Below are 27146 nucleotides of genomic sequence, written 5' to 3'. Positions count from 1 at the left end.
ATCAAAGTGGACGTCAGCAAACAGAAAGACGCATCACTCGGCACCTTGCTCGGGCCTCGATTAATCAAGCGTCTGGAGAGCGAACGTCATCCTGCGATTCCTTTCAATTCCACCCATCGTACGGTAAGAGACGAAGCGGAGGCATTGAAATAATAATGCACGGCTAAAGGTGGACGAGGAATTACGATTTTAACGAGGCCAGCGGATGCAACAGCCCCGTCGGGGGCACCCCGACCGCTGGATTACAGAGAGCATTCTTAACAGTGTCAATAAACGGAGGTTATGAGAGCCACAAACGTCGGAAGTGTCTCTCCTTACGACGGACATAAATAAGCCGAGCAGCGGCTGGCTGGTCGTTTAAATGTCGCGAAGTAACTCCCCGGCCCGAGTGAACTTTGCTTCGACGCTCGGCTTCCTCGCTGTAATCTGTGGCTGCTTGTTCTTTGTATTCTTTAAGGGACTGAGTGCTCTCGCATGTGTCTGTTTGATGGTCGAAGAATATTGATGGGTGTAAAGTTTAATTTCTTCGTTGGAGGTTATTGATCTGAGCATTTTATTTCGGTGAGAGCGTGCGGGCCAAGTTGAGGCAGAGCTTGATGAATTATTAGAGAATATTTTAAAATATACTCTTTACTAGGAGTTGCAGATGTTTTAAATTGAGTGATCGAGATATGATAGAAGGCAGTGAGATATTAAGGTAGTGGAATAGTATAATGCAACTATTTCTAGGCACCTATTTACTTATAATCATTGCACTTTATATTGTTAAATGAAGTTCACCGACCAAGAGATGAGACGATCTTTTAAAGTGACTTTGTTTGAAAAGATTGGTCAAGAAGTTTCTGTCCTTCTGATGTTATAAGTTTCTTAAACTACTGAAAAATAATACACGATACTACTAATCGTTGATACTACGATGAACTACTGCATGTTAAAGATGCCTAGCTTTTTGTTATTTATACTTTCTAATGATATCTAAATCTAGACTTTCGTCAGAAGGATGCCATATGAATAAAATTACATTTTTCAATTATTCAATTTCACTTTCACAATTCACTATATCGATTAATTTTAAACTAGGAATTAATTCATTTTATATACTACCAAATATTCGTTGCAAGATAAAAAGCAAGACTAATTCTATTTTTTTCATTGGAAACAATTACAGCAACAGAAGTAAGAGATAAAACCGATAATATTTCTTCTAATCAAAAAAAAAAAAAAAAAAAGATAGAAAATTCACGCATAGACTAACACACAACTGAATGAGAAAAGAAGCGAGATGACGCGTCGATCTCATGTCGTGGAATCAAAAAACGGCCCGATGGACGATAGAGCGACTTAACAGTCGAGGAACGGCGTCGATGCGTTTTCACGATACCACTCCCTGCCCCTTGCCTGTCCCTCGAAGCGAGCCAGGTTTCTTCCTGCTTGCCATTACCGCGGCGGAGCCTTGATGGCGAAAGTGGTCTAGGGGGCAAACGGTCAACGAGACTCGAGATGAGATAGAACAGACCATTATGGCTACGCCGATAAGATAGGTCCACCCTCCGTGATACGTAGTAGCCACGGTCAGAACGTTCTAGGTACGGGTTTGATACACCGGACGCGATCCACGGCATGAAAAATCTAGTTGGAAGAGACGAGAATGGGACGGTAGACGGGGGAAAGCAGAGGTGGATGGCAAGGGGGTGGCGGCGAATGGAATGGGAGAGGACGAAGCGAGGGCGGTGTCCAGCGCCCCCGAGAACTCGGACCTTATCTTTTCATAGCGATCGTGACCGTCCAAGACTTCATTTCCGTGCTCGAGGAGCCACCCCAGCGCCGGTTTATACACGTAACGTAACCGGTAACAAAATGGACCTCTTGGCTCGTTTACGTGGACACGGATTTCGCTGGAGGAAATTAGTCGACGCGTTGTATTCGACGGGGTAACCGCGTGTTCAGAATGCGGTATCAGTAGCTCTGCGTTATTAGCCGATGAAACGATTTACGGACAAAAGGTATTTCGATCTAACGATAAGAGTAAAGGTTAGCGTATTTTCGAAGGAATTCTTGCGGAGAAGGTGAATATAGACTTTTATTTTTGTCATTTCGGATATTTAGACAGCCTGATAAAAGTTTCTAAAACTACCGACGACTGAAATATAAGATTCGTATTCGGTTGAGATGAAACATATATGATGAAATACGTAATATAAGAGAGACAAGCTTTAATCTACATATTTTATAAAGATTTAAGAGTGATCCTGAAAAATGTGTTGTATCAAATCTATTAAATTTTTATAAGAAATTAAAAATGGATGGTTTTAACCATTCCGGCAGCTTTAATATGACGTTATACATACAAATACAGCGCTATATATTGATGTATAAAAAAGAACTGTAGCAAATCTGTAAAATTACTATGAAAAGTTAAGAATTATTTTACCCACTTCCAGAGATTTAGTATTAAATACAATGGACATTCGTTTGTTATTCAGAACAGATTAAATGTAACACAGAATTTCGTTAACGATATCTACAGAGAAACTGATGTGCAATGTGCTCGAATCAAGGCAACCTATCGATTCCATCTTAATATCGACAGACGCAGAGAAATTTCAGAAATTGATAGTTTATCGAATAATTCAGAACGGTCAACCTCCGTCGGCTCAATATTACGTTTAACCACTGAAAACTGAGCGCGTTGATCGAAACTCTAATACGACCGGATGCAATTTCCCCGGCTAAGCTGGTTGTGTCCCAGTTCCACTCACCCTCCGGCAAATAATAACATTTCTATAAGTCGGTCGTTTGTATTCGACGACTGGCGCTCATGCACCCCATTTCAATTAACGTATGATGTATGTCGTATAAGGAGCCGTATCCAGCACCTTTCAAACGTTGGGGCCGTAATGCGCGAGGGATCGCCGCTCTAAGTAACTCTATATCACGTCTACGTGACACGAAACGCAGAGAAAAAAAGGATCTTATATGGTCCAGAAGGACAAGAATTGTCCTTGATCTTTTAACTGTCCCCTCGGTTTCCATTGTTGTTCTCTGCAGACAATGAAATATCGCTCCTTATTCGTCAAACAATTCGTTACACAACGTGTTGACGCAAGAAACGTTTATCTGAATATCGTGGATAAAAGGATGTTAATTTTATTAAGGCACGATGGCTCAGGATACATTTAGATTATACGCGAAGAGCATAAAGTTTTTAAAAAATAGAATTGGTGACTGGATTGCAAATGGAAGATTTTAAGATATAAAAATTCACAATAAATATTCAAAGTATAATATTCGTTATAATATTTGGTAGATAAAGTAAATCTTTGCTAAGACCTCGTTTCTTTAGTTGTGTCCATAAAAATGTAAATCTATACAAATATCTGCAAACTCATCGTAACACGTCTTACTCAAATCATCTTTGTTCTCATATAAGAGAAACTCCAACGATCATTACTTCCGCGATAATTTACAAAATATCAGTCGTCACACATAATACAATTAACCAAAGTACCACGTTTTCTATATTCCTCATTATTATATACCATTACGGTCTACTTAATAAAATGACCACCATACTAATTAAGGGTTAGCAAAACACCGTACCGCCCAATTTTTCGCCCAATTCAAATCTACCACGATGTCTATATCAGAGCACGAAGTAGTCAACGTCGGCGCTTCCGATGACGTTCTCGGGAGTTGGTTTGGGTGACGTACAGGGTGTTCGCAATTTCTCCCGATTCCCGACCCTAGGACATCCATTTTATTTAGCGCACCGGTGGACCACGAGGCAAGTGAGGGGGACATTCGACGACCAAGGGGCTTTCTCTTTTTCTCCATCTACCGATATCCCATCAGTGCCAGCAGGAACGTTTACAGCGGGCTGGTGTCCAGCCACCGACAGAGAAAACGGAAAGAGACAAAAAGAGAGAAAAAGAGAATGAGAGAGAGAGAGAGGGAGGGGAAGAGAAGAGAGAGAGGGGGAGGGCAAGAGAAGAGAGAGAGAGAGAGAGCGAAAGAAAGAAGAAAATAAAGAAAAGAAAGAAGAGAACCTTCTTCACCATCCCCCTTCTCGACGAGTTAGCCAGATATAGAGTGGCGTGGAGATCGAACCGCACCGAACGGGGTGGAGAGAGAGACGAGACGGAAGAAGGGAACATAGAGAGCGTGGGCTGGGGTGTCTGGACCGCTCTCCCGAGATGGACACAGAGAATCGCCATTACAAATTGACAAGCTTGATTGATGGTCAGCGCGGAAGGGACGACGCCAGCCGATCCGCTGGCCGGACGAGAAGAGGAGAGAGAACGAAGGATAGGCCGGGAAGAACGACGAGAAAAGGGGAATCGAATGTGCCAGGAGACCGAGGGGGTTGCGACGGGCCGAAGGGGATGCCGGCCAAGTGAGATGGAGTGGATGTAGTGAACGCGCGCGACGGACTAAACTGGACTCCGCTTCGAGGGACCTTCTCTCTTTCCAACATCGGTTAGATAGCGTTCCGCGTGCAATGGGGAACGATAAGAGGAAGGGGACAGGGGGCGCGTTATCAACCGAGACCTCTCAGCGAGTGCGTGACGAATGGTCCGCGAGCTGATTCGCAAGGGGCTGCTCTCGCGGACCGATCCGAATATTCGATGAACTACGCAGAATCTTTGATCGTACAAGTTTCGTTAAGGCGTTTCGATCGTTCGGCTCTTGGGGCTGAAGGTAAGGAGATGGGATTAATGCAGTGGATAGATCCCACTGATATTCGTTGAATTTTCTCTGGACTTTGAAGAGAGCGTAAATTTGGTATATAACAAACAAAGTCACATCGAGCAATTTTCTGTGTACGTGTTTCAATTTTTTCCTATCAGAATTGAAATAATTTTTTGACGCCACGGATCCTGCATTTATGTAGAATAACAGAAATGTCTTCTCTAATTTGTATTGACTTGTGATCTTAAAATTTCAAACATTAATTTTCATTTCATCATCATTCACTCATTTTTAGTTTATACTAATTGTAAAAGGGAAAGAATTTGTTATTCTTCTGCTAATTCGTTAGAACATATTACAAAACTATCACTCTGAAATGTGACCATAAAGTTTCTGTCTCGCAATAGTATCAAGCAATTAAAAGGATATTAAATATACGTACATATATACGTACATCCCTCAAGAGATTAAAGTATCTTACATTAATATTACTTTCGCATATTTAACGTTTAAACCTTGCACGAACAAAAAACATCCTACCACGCTCCAGCCAACGATCAACCACCCAAAGCGTCCGCACCAACCCTATCCGATTAGGATCAGGCCGTAACGCGATTACGTCGCACGCATGCGACCAGTCGAATTAAAAACAAGCCGGCCAATTAAACACTAATCGCCGGATGCGCTGCGGTGTCGAACCTGGAAGGGACACCGGCTATTAACAGTCGACGGTCACGGACGTTCGCTTGTCGATCTCTGACAGCATGGGAAAACGAACAGGCGATCGTAAACGACAATCGAGCTTCTGTGAAAGTGAGCGTAAAGAGGAAGCTGAAGACGTCGTGGAAAAAACGAAAGAACGGAATCGTTCGGTTGGAACGGTTGGTGGAACAAAGACGGAAGACAGTAGACACGAAGCCGACCTTTCCCCGTGATCTATGGCTCTGAACTCCCATATTCTCGCGCTGACCCTTGGCTACCGAATGCTGAGAATAATAAGCAAACCCGGCAATTAAGATATCTTCGACTGAGTCATCATGGCTAGTCGCTGATTCCTTTGCCCTTTTCTTGGCCATCGTTTCTCGGTACGCGTAAATCGAATGCGTCTCGTAAAATCGAACGCGGGTCCGGCCATGTTTATTGAGACTGCGGTGGCAGGCGATTCGCGATAAATCGCGCTTGTCGGGAACGACTGGCCGGAAATCGAGATTCTCCTGGTACTAGAGAACGCAGATCCTTGGAATTACTGAGAATTTCGTCCTTTTGATATTAAAACTTTCGGAAATGACAATCCAAATTACCAAGATTTTAGTTGTGGGAACATTGTTGTATCGTCTAATGTTTTTTATTTAGATCTTTGAAAATAAAGAATTTCTTAATTGTTGAGAATACAATTCTAGAAGAATTCTAGGTTTCTAGAAACGTCATGATTCTCAAAACTAATCCCGTTAGCAAACACTTATATTGGAAGCTAAAATTTTCAAAACAAACATTTTTTGAGTGACCAAAATTTCAGAGAGCGTTATTCTTTTAGCAAATGCTCATGTCTAAAGTCCCTTAATTACCATGCTTTTAGCCATATACTGCTCTTTTAGCCAATAATTATATTGAAAATTTTGAAAATAAAGACTTCGTCAGTTATCAAAATTCTAATCTTCCATATATTACCTTCTTTTACAAACGCTTCAATTGAAAAATTTAAGAGCATAGAACTTGCAGGTTATCAAGATTTTAATCTCAAATAGGTTGTTCTTTTAATCAAGGCTTGCGTTAAAAGCTTTGAAATACTCAAAGAAGAAAGAAATTTTTTCTTTCGATTAGTAGCACCCTAGTTTACAAAGGGTGCAATTAATCATCGTCACCATAAAACTCCAATCTTGGAATTCCAATCGTAGGTAGGTGATGAAAAACACTCGACCGACTTTGTGCTATCAGAAACAGCTTGTTCAACAGCGGGAACGAAGGGAAACAACCGTTGGAAGGTTCGCGCGAGCTTGGCCGACGCCTTTTATCGCGGCATCGTTACGAAATGCACCGTACGGTCACAGCTTTACGGTACTTCGGGGCCGCTGTTACGTTTTTACTGCGTCGTTTCACGAGCACGCGAAGGGACCACGATTCTGGCTATGTTGCTTGCGCGTCGTCCGCGCGTTGGCGTCGGGACGTCAGGTTATTGGGCTAAAGGTAAAAGAACGCACGAGAAACATTCTACTATGAAACATAGTAGTTATCCGTGCCTATAAAACGATAAACGTTTCATTCAACGAGGAGGAGATGATCGAACTGAGTTTCAAATTCCTTAGAAGTAAACCAAGGGAAATTTTTGTCTCGCGAGATTCTTTTTGTGAATTGTGATAGTACGAATGAAGTAAATTATGATGCGAAAAGTTAATAATAAAAGAATACGTATTTAACAAATTGAACAATTTACGTAATGTGTAGGTTTCTAGGTATAAAGAGTTGCAAGGTTTGTGTAGTCGATTATTTCATGGTTAAGGGTTACAAATCTCAGGTGATCTGGAGAAACACTCGTGAAACTAAATTGCTTGATATTTATTTCCACAAGATCATAGATCACGTATGTGAGATTTATTTTAAATTTATCAATCACCAGTGGATTAGATTTGAGATTTTTTACTACGCAATTATAAAATACTATGAGTTATTACAATTTTATTTATTTTGTTTTAGCTATTACTAACTGAAATATATTGTAGCGTTGGTGGAATATTTTAAGAGCAGCAAGAACGTTGGTTTACACATCTCGTTACCGTTGCACGCTCATTTCTATAGCCGTCAGATTTTTGAAAACGTTGGTAGTTTATTACGAATGATCGGTGGTGTTTTCACGCGTTTCGCCGGTACACGTTCCAATCAGCAGATTGTGGAGCTTTGATTCCGTAACGGCCCGTAATCGAATTCAATTTACACACTGACCATCCGATTTGAAAGTGTAATGTAATATTTTAGGAGGGAGTGCGCAGGGAGCAGAGGTGGAGGTCTCTGTTTTTGAACGATGCACGCAACGTAAAATTCACTAATAGGAATTGGCGGCCGCGTTCCAAAAACACGCGGCTTTCCTGGATCATAAAGCGACGTCGATACGCAGAAATTATACATTGTCCCGCGTACAAATTGAATGGATTCTAAGAAGCGAGAAGGCAACCAGAATTATTGCCAGAGGAACCACTGACTGGCGTGCTGCTAAACACAAGTTACTTAGTGAGCCTTTCTTCAAATGTTCCGTGTCAAATTTTCCTAAATCGCGTAAATTTCCCATTTATCGCGGAACATCGCTTACAATTAGTTATGACTTCATCCGACTTTCAATCTTTACGTATATATATATACTGACGAAACTGATGAAACTGACATTAAATGTCAGTATACTACACCTTCTTTATAGGAATATTAGAAAAGATGTTCCTATTATCAATAACTAATAAAGAGGAAATTTCCCCTACAACCGCAACAATTCGGTCTAAATAATAAAATACTTAAACTTTAAAACCTTTCGTAGCTACAAAACTAAATAACCATCCACTTTATAGAAAGAATAAAACGTCCAATTTCCCTTTTATTCATCAGAAAATCGTACGTTCCAAGCATCATCAACGGAAGAGATAAAATCTTGCAAAAAAGCTAAAAGGCACTTAGTGTAAGAAATCAGCAAACCATTCATTTCTACTGCGATCTTAAAGTTATTAAGTGGTCCAGGCTGAGTTCATCGGCGATATCGTCCGGATCTAGTCTGTAGCTTGAAATTAGTGTAAAATTAGCCGTGCTCACGCACGCCTGCTATGGCAGTAAAGGCATTCGTGCGGTTTTAACGCTACCGCCCTCCTAATACCAACCGTAAAACCGCGATCCCTTTTAAATCCTTCCCCATTCGATGGTGAGCACGATACACGGACGAACAGCCACTCGAACTATAAAGTATAAAGCCACGACGCATCGTTTTACGACGTACAAGCTGCCTCCGTGTCTCCCCGAATCCGGATTCTATTAGGTTTATATTGTACCCTCCTTGCGATCAAAGAGACACGCGTTGGGGATTTGCTTGCTCGAATGAGTATAAGGGCATGAGAGCCTGTTACTTGGAAAATTGCCTTTTTCTGCTGTGTTTAGCGATGGGAAATAAGGTTCCAATCAGAGGAAGTTTAAAATCGCCATAAGCAGATTTGAATTATTTACTCGAAGGATTACTTTGATTGGGATACTTTGTCATAGATGACATTTGTTCTATTCACTATGTATGTATGCTATTGTGTTCTGTTGTATTTATTCTATTTACTATGTATGTATTATATCATAATTATGTGAAATATGCAGGTGTAATAATAGAGCTATAAATAACCTGTTAACCAGAGAAGAATTTAATTTATCACTTGGTAGCCCATCCCTTGGACATAACAATTTCTTGAGATGGATCGTCTTTTATAAGGATTAAAACCAATCTAAATAAGATTAGTTTGCTAACTTGTAACTCCACAAGTCCAGCAATTTCTAATTAAAGAACGATCCGGCTAACAGGTTAACTGAAGCGGATAACCGATTTCCTAGCCATTCATATCTGTCAACCTAGTGTTTAACTTTCACCACAGAATGCTCCGAGTCTTCATAAACGCCCAAGAAAAACGCCATTACTCCGATACAAACTCGGTTCTCAGCAAAACCGACAAACCGTATCCGCTCATCAATATCTTAACCAACCATCGCCAGCCACGACGAGCATCCTCCAATCATCCTTATTATCATCAGTCCTCCAACCAAACCAAACTAGAACAAGAACCGCGCGCGATCTTCATCATCAGCTTTATCCCTCTGGATTCACACGTTGCAATGAATCGTTATCGAGGCAGAAGCGAAGCATGAAATCACTGATTGCGCCGGTTCCATCGTTATCGCGGGGCAAGAACGTGGCCGTAGCCAGGAAACGAGAATGTTTGCGCGACGAGGATGGAAGCTGGGAATAATAACAATGGGCCGCGGGCCACGCGAAGTCAATGCGGAGCAGCTGCGATTCGCGTAATGAAAGTATGATTGATGATCGAGTCGACGCGCGTCATTAGCTCGACACGAAGAAGCGCGACGACGCGGAGGATGCCAACAGTCTACCTCTTTCGAGACCTTTCTCTCGTCCCATCCGGGGAGATGTTGCAGCCATGTCGCCGTGAAACGTGTTCTGAATTAGCGATCTGGCCTAATATAATTCGAACGAGCTCGACGTTCATCCCTCAGCTCCGAGTATTCTTTTACCACGACGGACGTAATATTCCCCGATAAAAGAACGTGGGAGATAAATGGGCACCAGAGCAGCGATTCTTTCGAACAGTTGCAAGGTAGCTACTAATTTATAGCGACAAATAAGAAGGAAAAACACAAGCATTAAAACCATCTTATTATCTGCAAATACATATCACAAATATAATATAAATCCATCCTGTTATGTGTATAATGTACAGCGTAAAGAGAAACGAAATAGAATACGTAAGTAGTACACAGACAGTGTATCGCTCTATATTCACACAGACAGTAAACGAAAGAAAACAGGCATTAAAATCATCTTATTACCTGTAAACACAGATTTTACATAAATCCACCCTATTAAATCCGTAATCCGTAAAATGAATTGATATATAAAATGTAAATCATATAGAGATATAATCAGTGTATTTGATATATCAATCAAAAAAAGAAATATGAATTACTACTGTTAACTAACGCGACAAATACAAATCATATCAAAGCCATCTCGATCCGCAAATAATTAATGAACAGTGAAGAGCGTCCACGCAAATTGCAGAGACAATTCTCGATTCGGGGTTTGGAAATAAAACGTCTCAGCCAGCGACTAAAGTTGAAAACCGACGAAGGCTCGAAAGTTGGACGATCCACGGGGGATCAGCAGCATTTGAAAGACACATTCATCTCGTTTCCGTTGGAGCAAAATCTGCCCAGGGGCCTAATGCTTCGGCTATTAAGGTTTAATGGACTGCTGATCGTCCAGAAGCCAAGAGGGAGGACGAACGATGCCAGGATCGAATCCCGGAGGAATCAGAAAAATGGATGAGAACGAGGGCGAATTGCACGTGATCTTGCGAATATTTCTTTCACAAGAAAAGAGTCGAAGCTTCCTGGTCTCTGTGTTTGGTCGAATGGTCTGCAAAATTCACGTGTAACGACATCAATTTCAATTCGAGAGGCAAAGCTCTTTGGGAAGAGACTGAGAGAAACGTTGGTACACGCAAAGGAAAAGGGGTTGCGAAGTGGCCCGTGATCAGGATTGACTCGGGATGACAATCTAACCGTACACGGGTTTCCACTTTACTCTTGATACGGACTGCGACATTTCGGCTCGTTAGTTCCCTCTACCACCACTCTTTCTCGAACTGGAATTACCCTGATGGTGCACGCATGCTCGCTCTCTAACTGTCGCGATTTGCTAGCGTAACATGCTCCTAGCTGGCCAGCGATATTCCCAAGTTAGGAGAGTAGGACTCGATAAACGGACGTGGCTTTTCATTTTGAGAGAAATATATTCGATTTGAATGAAATCGTATAATGCTTTCTGGAATTTGTTGACGGCGACAGTGACTTTTTCATTCAAAGTAGATAATAAAATGTTTTACCAATAACATTCTTAATTTAGGAGCGAATAAGTTGAATAAATATTAATTAATAATTTAGTTCCAGATATAATAATGTAATAATTTAGAATTTCTCAAAGATACCAATGATTCTTTTACAAAAAAAAAAAAAAAAAAAAAAAAAAAAAAAAAATACTAGAAGCTTGATAAGCTTATGGTATGAAATATAGACACAAAAAGAATCATTTTCATTATATTTTGTCATGAGCAGATTTTTCTATTTTAACTACAATCCAACGATTTCGTAATGCTATCCAAGCAAACTAACCCACTTGCGAAACATAGGAGAAAGCTTCCGAGAAGGCAAACTCGGGGTTGGAGCAAACAACCCGTAACTCAGTGAGTGTTTATGAGCGAGTCAGTCGTAAAAATACTTGCTGTATCGAGCATTCTCTCTCGTTTCGAGCGTTTAACTGAGAGAACCAACCCCGATCGCCGGCAGGTTAGCTCATCTACGACGAAACAAAGAAACGTAACGAGAGGAAGGTCGAAAAAGACGCGGTTCGGGATTGAGTCGAGGGGTGAGAGCCATGTTGACTGCTCGTAAAACCCGGTCTGATCACCGCTACCAATTATCCCGCCGTTATCCGAACGTTATCCGAAACGTTATCCACCTTTTGCCCGACCAGGGCCCTCACGAAACAGCCCTCTCCGCCATCATCCGAATCACTAGGCGAACCCTTGAACCCCTAGAGAAGAGGTCCACAGAACGAAGAGAGCGACGCTACTTCCACGATCCCCAATATCGGGCTAGGTAACCGTTGTTGTCGCCTTTTACTGCAAACGAAGTGATTCCCTCCTCGTAAACGCGACGTCTTTACAGATTACACGGCCCGGAAACCGGAGGTTCCTTGTTTTTCTTTCTTCCTCCTATCGTGTTTCGCTGCTCTTTGCCGCTGCTTGAGTATCAAGGGAAATTTTCGAATACGCTATTAACCCTCTATATTTACAATATGAGTTGAATTTTCTTTTCTTTTCTACTTTTCTTTTCCCTTATTAGAGATAAAAATCAGGACTTATATATATTTCAGGATTTTAGTATTAGTAGAATTGTAATAAAGTACAATATTGTAGTGGAAAACAAATAAAATAAAGTATAAAGTAAAGTATATAAAAGTAAGAAAATATGTAACTTTAAATTTCCTGAAATATAAAAATTAAATTTTCTTAAGCATTTTCGCAACGAACTTCCTTCATTTGGTACTTTAAATACCTAATGCTTGGATATTAAATATTTATTTTAAAAGAAACTCTGCGCCAAATATTGGAGAATGTAGTGTAAATTATATACTTACTAACTAAATTTTCTAAAATAAATTGTTCTCCTATATTTTCATCGTGTTGTCTAATTTCATGTAACATTTTTCTTTCGAATAATAAATTCTTGATTATTAAATTTCTAGGTTAAAGAAATGCTACTTAAAAAAAAAATTGAAGAATATTTCGTGAAGCAAAATTAAGGAAGAGAATTCGTGTTTTGTGATGTGTATTTACTCGATTAAGATTGAATTCGTTTCTGCAGGGGAAAAATGACAAAGTACAGAGATCGAATTCGAAGTCGGAACGTTAACGAGACAGAAAATGGAGAGGTCGGACGAAGTGCACGATTACGATCGACGATAATCGAGTCACGAGGGATAATTGCCTTCCGCCAAAGAAACAAAACGAGCTACCGGTTAATACGGTTCAGATTGTTCGTTTATTGATAAATGATCAAGGTGCTTGGAAACGCGAATACTTCCGAGCAGCCGAAAATTACATAAATCGCACGGACAACACGTCGCGGTCAATTCTTCGCCAAATTACGAAAGAAGGGATGAATTAACGGGGAACGTGATTGTCAGTTCTCAAATTCAGTTTCTTATGAATATCTAGAACTGATGTTATATGTAAAGAAATACATCAATCTAATCATAAATCTAATTATATGTCAAATAACTGTCAAATTGAAGTAATAAAAATGTGATAACTGATTAAATATAATAAATTCAAATTACTAATTAGACTAATTAGTAATTACTAAAGAGATTAACATTATTGTAAAGTATAAAAAGATTTTTCTAATAATCAATAGGTCATATTTTTCTTAAAAGTACTCAGGAAATTATGCTAGAAGAATATTGCATATAATATAATCATTTGCCGTGATACAGAGATTAAATAATGTTATAAATCATATAATAAAGAGCAATATTACTTTATGAAATTATAACATCTACGTTAAACAACATAATAGGTAAAGCAATGATTCTAATGGAACGATCTTAGGTTAATAAGAGATATCGAATTCGACAAGCCCTTATAGCTAGGTTTCCTTCGTTACAACGCATCGATCTACGTCAAGCGATAAGGACCAGGAGTGTAACCCTCGTGATAAGCCGGATAAACGTATCCTTGATGCATGCCCGGCACAGGTGACATGAAATTATACGCATCTTCGGTCTTGTATGTGTGTGTGTAAGGGTCTGTTGACAGAATTGGGCTCGTCTTACCGGCTCGATTGCTCTGGTCGATCATGGGCTGGACGATTCTACGCCTCGCATTGATGAACCTGTAACGAAAGAAATGTACCAATTAGAAATGGAATATAGAATCTTTAGATATTCGATAATTTTATTTGAAAATATTTCTTCTTCTATTTAATCAGTTGTTTTCCTTAGTGATTATGTAAATTTTGTGTTAGTTATTTACTGCTATGAAATCATAATATCATGAAAAATATAAAAACATTATGATTTATATTTATAATTCTATAATTATATTTGTAATACACATTGAAAAATTGCAGGTCAAGATGCAGATGAGATTCATAAATATTATTAGAAATGTATCGTATTTTTGTTGAATCAATACCATTAGATATGGCGTTGACTATGAAATATCATAAAAGTTAAATATCCATTTAATGAAGAAACATTTATAGAAACAGCTGAGTGCAAGTCTCCTCATACAGGAAAGAGTGTCTATTTTAATTATCCCTTCGATATACGTATGAGTTACTCAGAAGGCAACCGAAGAATTCTACTTTCTGTAAAAGTTCTTAATTTCAGTAGCAAAATATAGATCAGAAATATGATCAACTTTTTCCATTTTCGTTAGCTCCGACAAGAAAATCAACAGTTTCAAATAATTTCATTTTTATAACCTCGAAACCCATTTTTTCATTTCCAAACAAGATCTAAGAACATTTATCAATTTATCTACCACGTTAAATGCGAACTATACATTAGCTTGCTGAAGAAAAATAGCCTCAAATAAATCGGTAATGCCACCAATCAGCGTCTAACGTCGGTCATTTAGCTGCTTACGGATCTCCCCGTAGCAGCGTCCTTGGCAAGAAATCTATTCCGGTAATCAGAGATAACGATAACAGTCAGGTAGCCAGACGTATTCATGACTCATTATGTAGATCAGTGGATCATGGGCAGCGGGCATTAGGCGATCGGCGTGATAAGGTCGAAAGCTCGGTCAGAACGCGCATACGTACGTCGATGTATCGTTCATCTCAATTTGGCCGGCCGGGGCGGTTACCGTCGATATTTCATCGGCGTAAGGTCGGTAATTGTCGGACGTAATTTCCGGCCGAATCGTGTATGTTAATTTGACGAAGTGGCCGAGCGAAATGCACGCCCGAAAGAGAACTACAGGTGCGCGCCGCGATGACCGGAATCGAACTGTCCTCGTTCCATCGATCACATTTCGCCCTATATCTATCTTCTGTACGAAATTCTTGTTTTCTTTTTTAGAAAGTAAAGTTTTCTTTTGAAATACAGACCAACAAATAGCTCGTATAAAAAGACTGGCAAATAGATGCAACTTCTGATTGCAGAAAAAGACAAAGCTTAAAATTTGTACAAATCTTTAAAATGCAAATCTTTTGTATCGGACTGTTTTAATTCCAACGATCATAATTTTTTCGCTTCTACCGTCCTTTCATAATTCTTGTGTACTTTTAAAGAAGAAAGTAGTGGGAGAACATAGAGTAATAAATTTTTCGTATAGAATAATGAAAATTACAAGTGGATACAATTGTTCGTTGCAAACTGCAAGACAGTTAATTAGATTAATCTAGGTCAATTCATCACGATTCTCTTGTTTTTATCACTCGTTAAAAATTATAGATCTTTGTAATAAAAAATCGGAAGTAGATTAGATTTTTACCCATACCTATGGACGAAATATCTCGCGCATTACCATTTCCCTCATTATGACGTATGACGAACGTATCGCCAGATACCTCGCCAAAAAAGTGACACAGTTCATTTCTTTCCACGATTTAATTAACAATCACATCCATCAATTGTCTAAAACACTTCGTAAAACACGTTCCCTCAGGATCATTTGTGTAAACCCTGACTAAATTTTTCAAAAAACATCCTAGGAGAGTATATTCTCCTCTCCATCGCTTCGCGACCTATTATCTGGCTAACAACGAAGAAAAAGAAGGCGGTGTGTTGTCGGCGGAAGACGGAACAACCGGGGCCGGCAAGAAGAGAGAACTCCCGGGATCCTCGATACGTCATTAGCCACGGTGAAGGAGCTTCCGTGCGAGCGCTTTCCAAACAATAGATCTGCGGTCTATTTCGAGTTTGGTAGAGGTCCAACCTGAGGGGGAGGTTGCTGCAGGCCACGAAGAGGGAAACGAGGAAGAGAGGGAGGGCGCGACGGAGAAAGGAAGACAGGCGAAAGGGCGTACGTCAGCCGACGTCAGCGTCGCGGCGCCCTAATGGGCGCAGACGCCGGAAGTGATTGGGTTTCTGCTCGACTGACTCGGGAGCACACCCCTCCTCCCTCTCTCATCGTGGAAAACCATGGTTCCGATGGACGAGAAGAGGGATGAGCGAGAGAGGAGGAACGTGGTGGCAGCTGCAGCCCCTCTTGTTTCGCGTCGCATCTTTCTTGTTCGGTCTCACGCCTGGCCGGCTCCCTGTCCGGAGTCTTATGAATAATAATTATTAAACTCTAACGCTCGACGCAGCTCAGCCAGTTGCGAGTGGCCGGTCCGACCGGCATGAAACTCGCGCGTAAGTCGACAACGGAGATTTCCGGTTCAATTAGAAGGAATTGGAGAGCTGCATGGTTGGGCGAGTGTCGATGCTATGCGCGTGGATACTATTAAATATAACAGATTCGCATATTGCATACTTTATTAGAGAAGAGAAATTCTTTGAAGAAGTAAAAGATTCTTGAAACAAACTGCTAAGAAAAATTAAAACCTGACACTTTAGAGTAAATGACAGTGCGCGAAACGCCATGAAAACTTTCAAGATAAGAGAAATCTAGATGGATTTCAAAAGCAAATATATCGCGTACTACTATGACTATTTAATCTTTCTCCGAGTTCCTTCACAAGCACTAAAGAAAAAAATGATAGGGTTGACACCCTTTTAAAACAAACGACAAGTGGACACGAAACACAGATCGTCGATAGAGCACAGTATAGCGTACTTGGAACGGAGAGCAGCGGGTGTGTAAACGTGCGGGAGGATCGTAACACCGACTCCCCACAAAGTCAAGGCCTCGGCTATCGTTGGATGAAAGAGTATCCCTGCTTGTATAAACCGAGGGCCCCTTTCCAGCCCCCAAATACTCCTAAACGCCTCTGGTTCCCCTTTGGCGGCGTAGGCAGCGTGTCACAGCCAGCTGACTACTGCCGCCAACCCCCGCGTCGCCCTCCTGGCAACCATCCCCGTGGCTGAAATATCGCCCGAACAATGGCGTACAGCCCCTAGTCAAAGAAGAACAGAGGCGGAGAAGAGAGAGAGAGTTAGAAAGGGGACGGAAGCAGTGGCAACTGCCCAACCTTTTCCCTCTCTTTCTTTCCTTCGTTCTACGATGTGTGGGAGGGGGTTGGAAACCGGCAAAAATATCTTCGCCACCGGAAAACTTAAGCTCACCGCACATAGAACGGACAGGATGAAATTTTACAGTCGAGGTAGCGGCTGGCAAACGGTACTGTCATCCCTCGTCCCTCCGGCGGCCTCATCGCGGGGTTGGTTTCGCGAATTGTCCGTTAACTCTTCGTTGGTCAGCGTAGATCTCTTGTTTTCACAAAAATAGTGGAGTTTTAGTTAAAAAAGCGTCTGATGTTTCAAGATAGTACGAGTGGAGACTATTTTTTTATAGAATTCAATAGGCAATGGTTAAATAAATATTACTGAAAGTTCTTCTTTAACTATGTTCGTTATTCGGACCTCTAATTTTCTTTTCTAGTAGTTCTTTATTTATGGATTCTTTATTTTTTTATTTTTTTCTAACCTCAAATTTTATTACAAATAACCAACTAAAACTTGAAAATTGATTTGCCTTTAACAACTTCATATATTCTACAGTTACAGGAGCTTCCAATTACGGGCTGATCTAGTTCACAGCTTGATGACTGCCAATTAAGACGTTTAACAAAATTTTACGATAGACACTAAAAATCTACAATAAAATAAACCATTCCATTTAGTCCAATAAATTCCAGCACCTCCAGACGCATCAGAGGGCATCATCGTGCAGTTGATCGACAGATAGGAAATTAGTTTTTACGATTATTATTGCGATCGAGGAGGCGCGAGAAAAAAGCGAGCGCGATTAAAACGGTTTCGCTAGTATTTTCGCGGGAAAGCATTGCGAGCGGTGATGCACTTTTTACGGGTTTGTTATCGTGGACGATCGTAATGGCCCGGTAAAATTATCGGTTTACGACGCGTAGGATTCACGCCGTGTTCGGCTCGCGACGCGGCAAAGGGAGAGGCATATTGCGTTGTGCCAACCCCCGTGGGATGACAAAACACTTTTCACCGCGCCCTCGTCGCCGCTTTCAGGATTTTAATGCAGTTTTGATTATGAAGCCGAAGGGATGGGGTGGGGGGGGGGCATCTCGGTTTCGCGGCGTGAAACAAACCCCCGTCACGCGAGGGGTGAAAAGCGCCAAGCTCTCGCCGCCTCGTCATCGTTCCGGAAACGAATTTGAATTTTTCATGGAACACCGTGCCCTCTCTCTGTCTTTCTACGCGTCGAAGACGCTTTAATAAATGCGTTTAACGAACCCTCCTCGATCGAGTATATCCGAGGGATGGTTTTAGTTTTTCGGGAAATTCAAATTGACGGGAGAATTAAATTCTTATACTTGAATAAATATTATTTATATTCGTATAGATTGGAATTACTAAGTATTTCCATTTCCATAATGCGAGTGTTTTAAAAGTAGAAAGAATTTAGGTATCTACACCGGAAACATGAATTAAGAAGTGCAAAGAGGGTTGGAATGAAATAATAAATTCGTAAATTGCAATTTTTTACCATTATGAGAACCTTATACATCTACAGAAAAATGTATACAAATGTATAGAATAGCGTGTTCATTATAATATCGTAATACTCTACTTATTAAAGTACTCACTAGTACACACAAATACTAGTAAAGCAGTAAAGTACAATAGGAAATTCAACAAATTTCTATTCTTTTATGTTTCTCTTTTTTAATTATGCCCATGAAAATATAAATTTGCATAAACATTCGCAATTTATATTGATCATTTTATATATAAAATAATTTTACTAAGTAATCAACCTCTGAAAAGTGCATAATCCGACATCGTTTGAAGTCAATTGACGAATCGCTGATGCTCGATGGCGAGGCTTAAGTTCGTCGTTACTTTTTTATACGAGTAGGGAGAGAGGTAAGAACATATGACACGGTTCTGCCATGGAAAAAGATATAAAAGCCAGAGTTACGAGAGGGTGTCTCCCGCATGACCTTCCAGCGCCGTGACGAAATTTAGTACGCTCCAAGCGCATACATGAATAATGCTCGAATTTGCTTATACGCCGCGTGGATTCGATTCGTACGGTTTCATGGGCATCTACCATCGTCGTGAGTATCGAGCGAATCGTCGGCCATTTGCGCGTCGACTTTCGGCAAGAAACGGCACCGTCATCAAAGCGAATTGCGGAAATGAAGTAACTTCCCTTCTTGGATGAATAATCTTCTAGAAGCAAATGCTCAGAATGCGGAAAACCTTCGCAGAGAATGTATTCATGCAGACTTTACTTTCACAAACAAAATATGTTTCCTGCTTTATTATTAATTTTTTCGGCTTCTTTCTGATATGAAAGAAATCTTCCTTAACATTAGAACTACTAGAGCGACCAAAATGATCGGCACGTAATTGTTTGTAGAAATTCCATAAAGTTACAATTTTACAAGTTTTTTTTTGGTATAACGTATAAATATACGTACAAAGTATTATATTTCTCCCTGCATGAAGTTCTTCTTCATATACAACACTCGAAAGTTTTGGAACATCTGTCATATTCGTTCCACAATTAGAAAGAAAGATATATCATCCAATCTTGAAGTTTACACATCGATAAAAAAATTACTAAACAATTTTCTAAAAAATGTATCAAATTTAAATAATTTATATTAAATAACAGTAAAAATCAGAAGCTATCGTAAGCATTCCGAGAAAGAGCGTGCTTTATACTTTTCATTTACCTCGTACATGTTTTCTATTTTAGTCGTAAGTAGTGGTAGAACCGATATTATCCGGTTGAAAAATTTCCCGACTTTCATCTCATCAAACAAACCCGTACTATCGAGAGTTTCTCAACGGCGGTCGAATTCGTTTCGCGGTGTGGTAGAACAGCGGTGGTAACGATGATTACTGTCGCGCTGGCAACATTTACTCTCCGGCGGCGCTCGCAATTATCGGAGAGCTTCCATTAGTTAACTGCAGTCGATACGCGGCGGTGCACCGGGGTCCTCGCATCAAAACATCATTACTGCACGGACACGAGAACGCGCGATAGTCAGGCCAGCCAGCGAACGAGCTGGTATTGGTAATCAATTTCGCCGCTGTACAGAGAACCGCGGACTAATGCGACGCGAACGGCGAGCTTTCGCATTAGCGAGGCTCGAACAGCCGTCCCCGTGATCATTGCCCATTAGAGAATGAATCGAATCGCCTATCGAGCACCGCGGAAGCTTCCCGTTGATTTCCCGAAGAACCGTTCCTTCGAGTGGTTCGATAGATACAAATCTCGTATATGTTTTTCACGTTTCTACAGATTACGATTGGTTGAGACTTAATTCTTCGTAGTTATTTTTAAGGAAGTTATTGGAGCTTGCGAAGATAAGAATATTCTTAAGCTTTATAGAAATGTTATTATATGTGCTACTTAGAAGAATTTATCTATAATCGTCATAGTATAGCTCTGTATCTAGTGAACACATAATCAGGCGTTTCATTAATACGAAGTTTCATATTCCTTGATAAAGTATTTTCAAACATAATAAATCAACTAAAGATTGCATCGACACGTCGATCAAATCCGATTGCAAAAGCTTAGTACTTTGCAGAAAAACTCGAAGCCTCGGGTCACAAAACGCCAACGAGAAAGAAAAACGGAGGTGACGGTGAAAAGATCGTCGAGCCGCCAATATCCAAGCGTTGCGAGCGATAGAGTCATAAAGCAGGCTCTTCCACGTCGAATTTTTATGCGGCCATTGGAATCGCATGCCTTTCAGGACAATTTTGTTGCACCGGCGAGGAAGAAGGAGCGTGCGAGCCTAGCACGGAGGACATACCAAGCCGATGGTTGTAAATCCAGACGCTCATAAGCCAGCGATGCCAACCGCTGCATTTACGATCGATAAAATCATTTTATCCGAATATAATGCGCGCTCGATTCGCGCGCCATACCTCTCTGCCTCCACCTTCTCCGACATTCTTTTCTTCTCGCTCTTTCGACGCTTTTCTTCTTCCAATCTTCTTTTTCCGTCTCTCTTTCTCCCATTCCCTACCGCCTATCCCTTTTTCTCCCGCATCTCTCGTTGGCTTTTTTTCGATCGCGATCGCGATTTCATTGTGATGCATTCGAGCGATCGTTTCGCGCCGCCGGGACCCCGAATCTTCGCTTTCTAACACACACCCTTCGACTCTCGCCTTTTCTCTGTTCCCCATTCGGACAGCACTCGCGATACATAATTCCCGTTCGACAAATTCAATGAGCATTGTAGACCGTGAGCATCCTTCCAGCGTGTAATCGGGTTTCCTGGCGGTGTTGTGGCCAAAATCGCGGCCGTGCCGCCCCCGTGCCTCCGCCGAATTTAGGGGTTGGCCCGCGTGGTCACACCGAAAATTTGTATCCAAGCGCCTGCCGCGCCATCCCCGATTTTATCAATACTTTATGATCTGTTTAGCGGCCGATACTCACGCCCACGGATATTGAAAAACTCGCCTCCCTCTGTGCGAACTAAACGGAATCGATCCACGCTGCTTTTCGCCTTGCTCGCTAGTGTTTAAACTGTGGATACACGTTCGATGTGCTGTTGAGACTCATGTGACTCGTTACTTTCTCACGAGTAGTTTTGTGCTATTTCGTAGATAAATTATAGCTACGTGTACGAAATTTTGGGAATTTTTCCGAAGCAATATTTGTAACGTGTGGATTGAGAATTTTATATGCATACCAGGAGAACAGGTTCCTTTTTACTATTTTCTTCATTTTGATGTTACACGAGTAACTTGTATAGATTCTTAAATATAAGTTTCCTGAAGGTATTATCTTAATAAACCAGGTAAATTTGACAAACCATTAAGCGACGAATCATTTTCGAAATGTTATCATTTTAGAAATGAAAAGACAGTTTTGGTAACACGGAATTGATTATTGAGATTTAGGGTTGCTTCGCAAGAAGCTACATCAGGAACTTAATGAAACAAGACTTGAACCTCTTGCACATTTAAAAGTAACAGATGACAAGTTATTAATATTAACCAATTTCCAAAAAAACAAGGAAAATTGTACCTATTAGTTCTACGATATAATTACGATATAATTATATTACGATATAATTAAGTGCCTGAAATACTAAAATCGGTAATAGAAATAGTTAACCTACAATTTTTCATTTATTAATTCACTAATATTATTAGTTACTAGTTATCAACGTGAATGAGAGATGTGATATTAATCTACTCCCCGCGAAAACAGTAAAAACAAACAACGCATAAAAGAAATAAAATGAAAAATAAAAATAGTGAAACAAAAAGTGAGGGAACGGTGGCGTAAAAGATGGGAAGGAAAAAATGCGCGGGCCGAATTTCTGGTGGCTCGAGGGGGTTGGGGGTTGCGGCGCTGTGCCGGCCGGCTATGAGCGCGCAACGAGCGCGCGCGGCGATCGCGCGTATCGGATACGCGTAGACAGGTTATGTGTGTCAACAAAGCGATTTAACACGCGACGTGTCACTGATAGCTCCCGCCGCTCGTTGCCACTGCAGCCGCACGGCCGCGTCGCATCGACGTGTGCAGCTCGGCTGCGTTTAATCTATGGCCGTGGCGCAACGCTTTTTCGGAAAATTCCGACCTCCGTGGCGAACACCACCCGTCCGCCCCCGACCATCCACCCCCGTGGTTCTGCACCCCTCACCTCCGTGCCGCGGCCCGTGACCGGTTTGGTTCCCTCTCAGCCGCCCCGCCAGTGGAATTTATATAATTGTTTTGCCGGGGTCGCCACTAAATCGTGTTCCGAAGCGCGATAGCGCCGGCGCGTCGTTTCGCGCTGATGTTGATGGGCGGTTCGACGATCCCGCCAATAAAAGGATCCGGAAAAATGTTCGACGTCCGACGCGACTCGCCTGCCCGATTTTCGCCGCTCTTCCGCTGACTTTTAACGTACGATCGATTTTTCTGCTTTTGCAAACGGACTGTGTTCTTTTTTTTTGTTCCTTTTTTTTTCTTTTTTAGAGCTGTGTTTCGTTGGTTTTTTCGGTTCAGAGGGGATCAGGCTAGTCTCAAGTGATTGAAAAGAGCGTAGCGAGGTTATTGAATGGAATGGAGCCGTTTTTGGTGATGCTGCTTTTAGGGATTTGTAGCTGAGGCAGGATTTTGACATGCTAAATTTGATATCTTGTATTTTTGGCTGTGATAGACATTGTACTATATTAAACAGAAAAATTTGGTGATATTTATTTACTGAGATGAGAATGTGACTTGAGATTTCTGGTCGTCACATTTAATTACATATTAATTCATTATAAATTTACTATCATTGTAATCTACGCGAATAACAGATCAATCACAATATTCCACACTTCATAATACACGATCTTTATCAACTCCTAAGGGACTCTGTTTATTAAAGAAAAGATAAAGAAGAATTTTCATAGCCTACAAAATTTTTGAACATCCTATACGAATTCTCTAATATAAATGTAATATAAATTATCAAAATCATCAGCGTCCAATTACATCCGAACTAATGTACTTATAATTTTAAGAATACATTCGAAGAGCAGCATTGAAACTCTGGACCATCGTCAATAGAACATCGTGGCAGAGAAACGTCGAGCCAGGTTGTCGCCATTTCAAGCCCTTTGAGGGCAAGCCTGTTCGGTTCGCGGAAGCAAGTTATTGGGTCCACAGCTGTTGCAACCCTCCCCCGTTACTGAGTACTGGATACTCGAGCCGATTGTCACCGGCTACCTCGTCGTCGGGGTCAGACTCATCTCGTCGTCGGGTCGAGGGTGGATACCCGATTACGCCGCGCCTAACATTCTCTCCCGTCCGTCTACTTTCCTCCCCGTTTCTATATTCCATGTCTGCCCCCTTATAGCCTGATTTTCACCCTATCTCCGTCGTCCCCGACGAAGGCGTCAGCTTGTAACAGTCTCTTAAACTCTCCGGCACCCGAGTCACTATATGTACCAACTGCTGACGCCGTTATAAACTGCTACACCTCCCCCGTCTTCGTGGCATTCGCAGCAATCGCGGGACCAAACGCACCGACTACGCAAATAACGATCAGACGTTTCGCGAGTGCGTTTACGCGCTTTTCGTACGAAGAACTATATTAGATTCTTAATCTTGAGATTTTTAATGGTATACTAATTAATCATTTCTCTGTCATGTGTAAAATTGATGAGAAAGGTATTTATCGTTCAAGATGTATGTACGACGCTAATCAGTCGTATTGATCAAAAGAAGAAAAATACTACTTTGTACCACTTCACGTTTCTAACAATTGTTATTCGTAATATTTTTATCTTTCATTTAACAACCAATTGAGTCAATTTCACCAAGCCATTAGACATTCTTTCTGTAATTGCCCCTATAGTCATAATTTTTTCTGAAATAATAGAGAATTGTCCTTGGAAACTTATACTACTTAATATTTCTTGTAACACTACTGTTACTAGTACTGCAATCCCAATGCAGTTTAATAAAAACTTCTTATTCTTTCTTCTTAGATCTCGGGAAAAAGAATTACGAACTGCACCTGGATTATTATTCCGAGATAGTCTATAAACTTTCACATACTTTATATGCTAGTGCACAAGACACGATATTTATTGTTAAACGTACCTATCGTAAATTGTATTTTATGAAGTTTCTCCTTATGGTCCCTGCACCGATGAACGTTACGACACTCTACAAACTTTCTACTTTACTTCCTTTAACATGCAAGTCCCCAATATTCTCATTTTCCTCTTCTTAGTGTCTTTATTCCCATGTTTTATACTTTGCATATTTATTACACCAGGACTGAATAAAAAATAATCTTTAAGTACAACAAAATTCTTTCGAAAACTGAAAAGAGACACTATCTCCACCAACCAAAAGAACCGAAATGAACCACTAAAAGACTTCTACTTCGCTCATTCCACTGATAAGTGAAAGAAATCGAACTAGAAGTTATGTCGGACCAGGGATTGACTTTTACCACTGGGTGCCTCGAATTTAGGGGCACGTGGCGGCAATAAAGCAGACGCGTCCGTAAGCACGTCGTTTCTGTAGGCAAATGTGGTTGTTTAGGCTTCTAAAACCGCGGCCGTGCCATCCGTCCCGGACGGTGGCCCGAAGAAAAAGGTACCCATTATTCCCGATCTCGACGATCTCTGTGTTTCACTCGAGTAACTACTTTTTATTCAGATTTCAAGCAAGAGGAAAAAGCCTGTCGGAGAAGGCCTGCCTCGCGGTGGAGAGATAAGGGGTCGTTTAGATTGACCGTTCGTCCTCTGGATGGCCCTAAAGCGTCCCGTTTACCATCTCTGCGCGCCATGAAATCTTTTCCTTACATCTCCGCTCGGTCGTGCACGTGGAAGCGTTACGTACATCCAAGACGTTTCTCATTCTGACGTTTGGTCCTTCGCGCGACGGGCTACATCGCGCGGAATCGCGCGTATTTTCGCGCGCGTGCCTCGCGGCTCCTTTGCCAAGATTCTGCTCACGACTTTTGATACCGAAAATTCAAGGATCGCGGAGAAATAGGGGAAGAAGAAGCAAACGAAATTTATGGAGGGTGAAGTTGGAGTTTTATATATTTGCCCGCTTGAATCGGTGCTGAGTAAGATTTGTGTGAGGTCTGGAAAACGAGACCGTGAAAAAATGAAGAAATATTCTGATAACGTATAAAGAGAAAGTTTGAATTTGTTTGCTAATGTAACTGGTTATGTGGGCCAGTAGATTTTTTAAAATAGTTCTCGTAAACGTTGTACTTGAGAACCTGTGAGCTAAATTTTAGAGGAAAGAATATTTAAGAAATATATAGTATATATAATATATAATATATACATAGTATTGATTATGTTCACTCATAAACTTAGCATTGTGGATCTGAAAGTAGTTATGTAATTGTATGAAACTGATTAATCACATCCTCTTATGATTGTTTCTGATCAACACCTTCCTCTCTCCTTTTCCTGACAAATATTAAATACGCGGTGTAATTGTATTACGCTTTATATATTCAAAAGCAGATACCTTATTCGAAACTAAACTGCAAAATTCATCAAATTAGTCAATTTACACAGAACTGGCATTAGCACAACAATATAAGTACAGTATGTGTTCTAAATATGCCCACCATAAACCTTCCCCTTATCAGAGATGACCACAGCAAAAGGATTATAAATCGCGAAACCAATTAAAACGGAAACTAATATCCGCGCTTAAACAAGTTTAAAAACATTCCTTTGATAGCGACGAGAAAGAGCGTAAAAGATAATAAAAAGGGAAAAACGAAGAAGAGAATAGTGGGAAAAGAGAGAAAGGGGATAGGGAGGAGATCGAAATTTTTATCCGCGAGAAATAGAATACGAGAGTGGTTTATGGGTTTACACCGCGGGAGGATTCACGGGGTCCAGCCTGTATTTTTTATATTCCTACGGTCTTTCTCTCGCTTTCTCGGGCTCGTTCTCTTCGCCCCCCCCCCACACGAACCGCGGCATGGGGGCTCGCCGTGTGCGCGGAATTTGAATCCTCTTGTAATAAAGTCCGGGCTTTATGCGACGTCTGGTACCCCGTGCGCTCGTGCAGCCCGCGCATTTACCTACGAAAAGGTGAAATGTATACAGGTAGGTTCCGCCTATATGGCCTGTGTCGCTGATCAGGTATAAAACGTCAGTGACCGCGTCCCGCTCACGGAACACGTAAATAATACCACGAAATTGTTACCAGTCTCCTTCCTTCTTCCTTCTGCATTTTTTCGCTCGCGCGTCCATTTTATCTCGCCTCCTCTTTGTTATTCATTTTTTGATTGCCGCGATTTTAGAAAAGTCGAATTTTACTATTGAGATTATTATGAGAAATCGAAGAACTTTGAGTCATTAATCTAGTTTGGAAAATCGAATAACGTGTTTTGAAAAAAGAAAAACCAAGATTTGTACTGTATCTAAGTTTGTTGGAAAACAGGATATGAATCTTTTTGTCGAACTTTGATATACGACCATAACAGCGGATATTTCTAAGAACGGATAATAGAACTATCAAATTAGAGTGATCGAAATGAACCAATCGTAATTATTCATAGAA

The 27146-nt window shown here is 40.9% G+C and overlaps 1 protein-coding gene across 5 annotated transcripts in view; it reads right to left on the bottom strand.

Moving 5' to 3' along the window:
- LOC126922340 (homeobox protein homothorax) overlaps positions 1–27146 on the bottom strand; it is a 500699-nt gene that overhangs the window by 19881 nt on the left and 453672 nt on the right. For all 5 annotated transcript variants that reach the window (XM_050734824.1, XM_050734825.1, XM_050734826.1 and 2 more), the window contains one exon: positions 13832–13890. In XM_050734824.1, coding sequence (XP_050590781.1) covers positions 13832–13890 — 59 coding nt within the window. The remainder of the gene's footprint in view (positions 1–13831; positions 13891–27146) is intronic.

Source organism: Bombus affinis, chromosome 11 (assembly GCF_024516045.1).
Source record: "Bombus affinis isolate iyBomAffi1 chromosome 11, iyBomAffi1.2, whole genome shotgun sequence".
NCBI classification, from domain to species: domain Eukaryota; kingdom Metazoa; phylum Arthropoda; class Insecta; order Hymenoptera; family Apidae; genus Bombus; species Bombus affinis.
The sequence above is the reverse complement of the archived record's forward strand: the minus strand, read 5'-3'. Positions and strand labels throughout refer to the sequence as shown.